General features: G+C 48.3%; 1 protein-coding gene across 1 annotated transcript in view; it reads right to left on the bottom strand.

Moving 5' to 3' along the window:
• Positions 1 to 7760, bottom strand: part of VAV1 (vav guanine nucleotide exchange factor 1) — a 98455-nt gene that overhangs the window by 7645 nt on the left and 83050 nt on the right. The window contains exons 23-25 of the mRNA XM_013007647.1: positions 6045 to 6161; positions 4691 to 4778; positions 2865 to 2979 (exon numbers count right to left, since the gene is read on the bottom strand). Of these exons, the coding sequence (XP_012863101.1) occupies positions 2865 to 2979; positions 4691 to 4778; positions 6045 to 6161 (320 nt within the window). The remainder of the gene's footprint in view (positions 1 to 2864; positions 2980 to 4690; positions 4779 to 6044; positions 6162 to 7760) is intronic.

Below are 7760 nucleotides of genomic sequence, written 5' to 3'. Positions count from 1 at the left end.
ATATTTGATTTACAAATAAGGAATCCTACTTCGCGGAATTTCATTTATCACGGTAGGGTCTAGAACCGATTAACCGCGATAAACGAGGGTTCACTGTACTCTCTACAGCCTCTGGGGACAGTGTTCTCAGATGGGTAACTCCAGGATGAAGAGTCCCTCACAACTTCTTTGTGCACAGGGGCGGGAGGGGGGGCCTCTGTGTTCCCAGGGCACACAACTGTGGCAAGTCATCATCCAAATTTAGAAAAACTAAAGCCAATGGTAAAAAATAAAATAAAGCCATTTATTAATTATTGGGATCCTTGTGGCATACTGGTTATGCAGTGGGCTGTGACCCACAAGGTCTGCAGTTTGAAACCACCAGGTGCTCCATGGGAGAAAACAAGGCTTTCTACTCCTATAAAGCGTTAGTCTTGAAAATCCACAGGCGCAGTTCTACCCTGTCCTATACGGTCGCTATGAGTCAGCATCACCTCGATGACTGTGAGTTTGAAGTTCGGATATTTCTTAAGTAATTGTTAAATGGTTTTACATATTTATATGAAAAGTAATGAAGAAATCTTTTGATGGAGACATTCTAGGCCGTTAATAAAACCACACTCACTACTATTGAGTAGATTCTGATTCCAATGATAAGCCCATGTGTTATAGAGTGCAACTGTGCTCAAGCTGTGTGAGGAGGTTGTCGCTGAAACCTTTACAGAAGCTATAACGCAAATGGATGGGTTCAGACTGGCAACCTTTAGAATAACTGCCAAGCCCAAACTCATTAAACAACCCTGGGACCATAGAAAAAGTGAGGGATTTTGGGAAGTAAGAGAGTAGAATCAAAAGACATGGAAAACATCGTGTGGTACAATGTTAAGTAAAATTGTACAGGGCAAAACCTAGCCATGATATTTCTGAAACTGTGCTAAAACTGGATGTTTGTATGCATGCAAGCACAGATAAGTAATGCACAGAAAGAGACAGGTACATATATTGGATTGGGTGCTGAAAATAGAAGTATTTTTCCCTTCGCATTCTGATTATATTTTCATATTGCTGTTTCAGTAAGACTAATGTTTAACCATAATTGATTTTAAATATCTCATTTAAAACTGCTTGATATAGATAGGAAGATAGATAGAGATAGAGATATCATCAATTCAGCAGGCCCTTCTAGCCATAATCCCTGATGCAATGTATTATAAATTTTAGCCTCTACGCCTGTGGTTGTAATCCCATGGTGGTAGTTAGATATTCTATCAACTAGACACTCTTGGCTGGGGCCAGGGTTCCACCTGTCAATCAAGTGGTGGCTTGATGCCACCTCCTTGGGTGTGTGGCCTGTTGTATAAGAGCAAGATGGAACAGAGATGATTTCTCTCTGCCCCTTTGCCTCCCTCACTGGAATTTCACCGGAACATTTGTGTCTACTTCCACAGGTGGCCTTGTATGGGTCACCTGACCCTGAGAGCTGCCCGTGCCCTGCCTGCTGACACATGCCTAAAGCTAGCTCCCCTGTCATGCTTCCACCAACCTTAGATCCACGTGACTCTGCACCCACCAGCCTATGACCTTCTTGCTTCCCATTTCACCTTTCAGCGTCATCAGCCTGCAGCTATGTGAGTCAGACCAGGGCCCCAGCTAGCATGGGACCCATGGACTGGAGCTGAACTGGACTGAGTGCCTTCCTGATGTAAAACTACGTTCTGATATAACGTTCTTTCTCGTCCATAGATGAGTATCGCTGGTCTGTTTCTCTCGACAACAGAGCCAAACACCCACATTTTGAAGGCAGCTCTCTATTATAGGATTAAGGGGGGATTAAGTCTCCACCTCGGTAGAGGGTGCCAACTAAGGCATCACCCTTTGTTTCCTTGGGAGTATAGTATGCTGAAAGACAAAAGCCACACCTCCATCAAAGCCATCCCTCTCTGCACTAAGAGCCATCTCAGAAGCACAGAGGAATCCCAGGATAACAGGGAGATGTGGCGCATGCTCGAGGTCTCTGTCTGAAGTGGTGGAAGATGAGAGCAGAAGCACCAGAGGCTGCGGTGAGGAGGTCCTGGGACAGGGCAAAGGAGCCAGGCTGAGACCAGAGGCCGAGGCAAGGAGACCATGAAGAGTACAGAGGAGCTGTGTTGAGACTACGAAACTGTGAGAGTGATGGACGGGCTTCCTGGTCCACGGAGGCAGAGCCCAGGGGGCCACATGGCCAAGTGGCTGAGGACCAGAGAGAGACTCGGGAGAGGCACTGCTGTGGACCAATAGATGTATCCTTAATGTTAACTGATCCTGACTTGTGGTTATCTGTCAAATTTCTTAACAACACCCCCTTACCAGGTTGGGCTGCTAACTGCAAGGTCAGCCGTTCAAAACCACCAGATGCTCTGGGGAGAAAGACAAGCCTTTCTGTTCCCATCAAGGGCTATGGCCTCAGAAACCCACAGGAACAGGTTCTACCCTGTCCTGTAGGGTCACTACCTGTCGGAATTGACTTGATAGTAGTGGGTTTGGTTGGTGTGGGTCATAAGTATTGTCTGTGAGTCCTGGTGGCCGTTGTAACAAATTATCCAACCCAACGTAAGAGTAGAGTGCCGTGGATGGTTGGTATCAGCATAGGTAAAGACAGACGGAGGCAACAGGGAAGCCAGAGGTTGTCAAATGTGGTCCCTCCTGTCAGTCTCCCCGCCCACCTTCCAACAAGAAAATGAACGTACAAATCCATCCAGAACAAAGGGTCAGTCAGAGTTGCTGCTGTTGCCCAGCTTGGACTTCTGACTGCCCCTAGCAAAAACACATCCATGGCATCCCAACCCTTGCCCCACCATGATGAGGAAGGGATGAGTTCCGGGCCCCCATCCTGGGCCTCCTCCTACCTGGCGGTTTGCTGATGGCTCTCATCTCGGGCTCCTTAAAGGGGAACTGTAAAGTGGTGTCCAGCGACTTGAAGCAATCCTTCAGGGAGTTCTTCTGGTAAAACGCCACCAGCTCCTACAAGAGGGACAGCATGGCGGATACAGATGTGGCCCTGCCCACCTGGGCCAGGGCACAGGGTGGACAGCCATGGCCATCGAGCTCATTCTGACTCACCGCGACCCTACTGGACAGGGTAGAACTGCCCCTCTGGGTTTTCCAGACTGTTCTTTATGGGAGTAGAACATCTCATCTTTCTCCAGCAGAGCAACTGGTGGTTTGGAACCGCTGACCTTGATGATAGCAGCCCAACACATAACCACTGTGCCACCAGGACTCCTTGGTCCTCTTAAGAGTCTATTCGATTCATGATACATTTTCCAAATAACCAATGTGCTGCAAGACCAGATCACCAAAAATGAACTCCCTGGTGGGTGTCAAGTGTCCTGTTTTGAAAACCAATTGTCATCCCAAATGCTGTTTATTAGACACCCCTCCTCACTCACAACTACCTCCCATCTGTCGGTGGAGACTGGCATACAGCTAGCATGCTGAAACGGTTTCAGCAGAACTTCCAGCCTGAAACACTCAGAAGAAAGGCCTGGCGATCTGCTTCCAGAAATCGGCCAATAGAAATTCCACTGGATCACAGCAGCTAGGTCCAGGAGATGGTGCAGAGCCAGGCAGCATCTCCTTCCAGTGTGTGCTGAGGTCACCATGAGCCAGAGGCTGACTCAGCAACAACTCACAACCACAACAGCGACGGCCAATGTACACCATGCAGCCCGGCAACCCCACCTCCACTCCCGTCATTCTGACACACAGGTGGATGTATTCTGACTCTCCCGGGTTAGAGGTGGAGAAATGCATGCACAGAGACATCAAAGCCGAAGAGGCAGTTGCTGGGCTCAACCCCAGGGAAGAAAGACCAGCATGGAGACTAAGAGTTCATCTCCATCATCAGACTGATCTGAGTTCGAATCCCAGATTGGAAGCACCTGGGCATATTTCTTCCACAAATGTGAAAGGTTATTCTAAGAGTGAGTGAACAATCAAGTAAGTCAAAACTGAAGAGGATTTTGCAAAATGTCTTGTTTTGAGGTGCTACAGCAGTGGTTCTCAACCTTCCTAAGGCCACAACCCTTTCATACAGTTCCTCATGTTGCGGTGACCCCCAACCATACAATTATTCTTGTTGCTACTTCATCACTGTCATTTTCCTACTGTCATGCATCATCATCTAAATATCTGGTATGCAGGATATATTTTCATTGTTACAAATTGAACATCATTCAAAATGATGGTGGTTAATCACAAAACAATATATAATTATATATTGTGAAATATTTATGTGTTGTCTGATGGTATTCGGTGACCCTGTGAAAGGGTCATTCCACCCCCAAAGGGGTCACAACCCACGGGTTGAGAACCATTGAGCTAGACTCTGAAAATAGCAATACGATGAAAGACACCCCCTGACCCCCACACAAAAAAGAAATTCCCATCCAGAGCTACAGTCTCGGAATCTCACCTGAGCAGTTTTAACCCTGTCCTACTGGGTCACTATAAATCAGAATCAACTCGCTAACAGGGCGTTTGGGGTTCGGTTATTTTTTGTAATTGCTGATGTTCTTGGTCATTAAAGGAAAGTGTTGAAGGTCAACCACTCAGTAGTGCCCTCAAAGGGACCTTTCTGAGCATGAGAATGCTGTCCCCAAGCTGATGATTCAGGGACGACCATGCCTGCACCCTGGGTGCTTGGTGTCAAAGCGGGGAGGGTAAAACTTACCATAAGCCCCCGGAAAGCCTTCTTCTCTGTGATCCTATACAATCCCTCGGATGTCATGATTTTAATGTGCTTGACCTCAACATTAAACCTGAAAACGGAAGGAGAGGGCCATGGAGTCACTGGGTTTGAGTCTTGGACCCTGGGCCCATTTCCTGCCAAGTCTCAGTCCCAGACCACACCACTAGCTGTGTCAGAAGCCATCTTAGTTGCTTCTGGGACACCAAAACCTGATGTCCCCTACCTGCTATCGCAACAGGAGTCCCTCTCTCTTCTAGACCTTCATTCCATCCTCGGTACCACAGGGATTTTCTTCCCTAACTCCCACAATTCTTTCCCTTGGTTCTTTGGTTCTACAACAGACAGGAAGAGATCTCCACACCCCTCAATATGGCAGACCACCGACTAGAAAGGTTTTAGAAGAAGACACCTCCTCACGCCACTATGGTGGACTGAATAATAATAATAATAAATTCTCTGTTACAAAACCCCACAAAATGCTGAGCTCTCCCCAAAAAAAAGGAGGGGTGGGGGGAAATCCCCAGAGGCCAAAAATGATGACGAAACTTAAAATCCAACCAATAGGCATGACTTGATGCTCAGGCAACCCCTAAAGGGTCTCCCAATCTTGGTAACCAAGGAGTTTCTGTTTTGATGATCACGTGGAAACGTACAATACTGGGATCATATATGTTAAAGATTAGGTACTGAGACCTGCCCATACCCTATAGGGCTGGATTGTGAAATAATTACACCCCAAGGAAAAGGAATGTGCTAGGGAAAGTAATAATAATAATAAACAGAAGAAACCACCCTTGAGAATCCACCCTCTCAGACTTGCCCATAGGTTTGTGGTTTGAGCATAAACCACCTGTGTCGCCTGGGAAGCAAAAGGGAGAAATCTTAAACATGGGTGGGCATGGCGAGCTCAGCAGAAGCAAACACAAGATGACTCTGGAGACCCGAGTCACCTAAGACTCCCAAGGGTGAAGACGCCCCCTTCAGATCACAAAACGCAATCAACAAGCCCACCGAAATACAGTTCACTCTGGGCAAGAATCAGCTCCCGATGGGCAGGGCCTGGGAGCCAGCGTGGGTGAGATTTGGGTTCACATTGTTTCTGCCTCTTCCTAGAGGATGCTACAAGCCTCGCTGAGCCTCCTTTAAAGCCGTATCTCTTGCTCTTGGGTTTGTTGGACCGATCCAAAGATCTAAAGAAGGTGAGATCACCCAGGCCCCGCAAGAGCTCAACCGAGGTGACAGCCACTAGGATCAAGGCGTAGGTTGCACTTCCGCCTTCTCCCCCTGCGGGGTCCAGGATTCATAAGGGAAGAGGGTTCAGGGAGGGGGAAGTTACTTAATGCTGATGGCAAATTCTGCGGCGTCCTTCACCCGCTGCCGCACCAAGAAGGTTCCATCGGAGCGGTTGGTGAGGAGGCTCTCTGCTTCGGCGCGCTCCATGGGGCCAGCGTACCTGCCAAGATGCACCAAGGAGAGAGGTTGGCACAGCCCCCATCCCTTGGGCCCATCTATTGCCATCCTCTGGCATCTTTCCAAAATTGTTTTACTTACGTTGTTGAGCAGAACTCACGCCAATTTAGCCATTTCGACGTGAGCAATTCCGTGACACTGGTACCAGTCTTCTAGCTACGTGACCCCACTAGCCTTCTTTTTTCTAGTTGTCCCTTCCCCGTCAGCACAAATTCACTGGCCCAGAGGTTGCCGCTGTACTTGTTCACGTTGCTGACATCAGTTTGATCCCATACAAATAGATCTTAAACAAGTGCAAGGCAGGGAAGACGCTCTTACTAGTTAAGCTACAGTATGTTTTAGGTTTTGAGAAGACTGCAGGAGATACTTTGGGTTTCAGGTTGGCAGATTGATCTCGGGACTACCATTTCAAGGGGTTCTTCCAGGCTGTGTGGATCCAGGAAGTCTGGGCTCCATGAGAATTTGAAATTCTTTTCTGTATCCCCACCACCCACCTCCTCTTTGGATCACGCACTAGGGGAACTGGGTCCAACATTGCCTAGACCACAAGGTATGTTCTGTGGAAGCAGCAGTGAAGGTGGACAATGGCTGACTATTGGTAGGATGTGTCGTGTCTGCTAGGCTTTGATTCTCAGCGATTTGAAAGACACTGGACGGGTTGCATGACGTAACGGGATAGAAGCACTTTCCATGATGTGATCTGATACAAGCAGCCAATCGGTTGAACGGGGAGGTGCTAAGAAAGGGAGATGGGGCGGGCTGCCTCTGACATATAAACAAATGCTGGGGCAAAGCACACTCTCCGTCTTGCACTATCTCCCCACCTGACCTCTGGTCCCTGAAAGGGAAGCATTGTAACAGCCCGTGGCCTGTGGGCGGACCTGCAGAGTTGGGATTGGTCAACCTCCCAAACCCCAGAAGAGTCTCCTGCCTGCTCCCTGGCTCACAGATTTGAAACTTACCAGCCCCTACACTCACACCCGTGAGCCATCTCACTGCTCGTGCTTACTTTCCCTCCACACCCATATCACTGCTTTTGTTCCTCCAGAGAAGCCCAAACAAAGACGTAGGGACCATCAGACATTTGGGGAATCACACCCAAGATTTGGCTGGGGTCTTCTGAGTTGTAGGTGTTCATTTGATGAGAGTTGACTGAATGCCCACTGTACGCCCAGCTACGCGGCCACCGGAGCTGAACTAAGGTGAGGCAAACACTAAGGCCTCAGGAACCAACAGAAACAGTATTTTCAGATCGGTTTGGTTCTTGTGGTGGGATTGTACACCCACAGAACAGACCAATTCAATCATCGTGACAGGTACAATGTCATGTCAGTGAACACATTCTTCAGATGGTCCCGCTATGGCCACTCACCTTTTCAAAATTCTTCTACTGCCATTAACATAAGCAAAATGCCCCTTAAGAAAGCCTCCCTCCCCACCCCACCCCCGAAGAATTTATTTCACAGGACAGCACTGAAGCTGCATCTCAGGGAGAGGGACATGTCTGATCAGAGCACACAGGAGCAAATGAAAGGGGAGGAAGAGAGAATGTAGCACTTCCTGGCCCACCAAGCCTTGAGGA

The sequence above is a fragment of the Echinops telfairi genome, unplaced genomic scaffold (genome assembly GCF_000313985.2).
Source record: "Echinops telfairi isolate 266 unplaced genomic scaffold, ASM31398v2 ScPeMD7_7459;HRSCAF=8497, whole genome shotgun sequence".
Taxonomy (NCBI): domain Eukaryota; kingdom Metazoa; phylum Chordata; class Mammalia; order Afrosoricida; family Tenrecidae; genus Echinops; species Echinops telfairi.
Note: the sequence above shows the minus strand (reverse complement) of the source record. Positions and strands in the feature narration are given on the sequence as shown.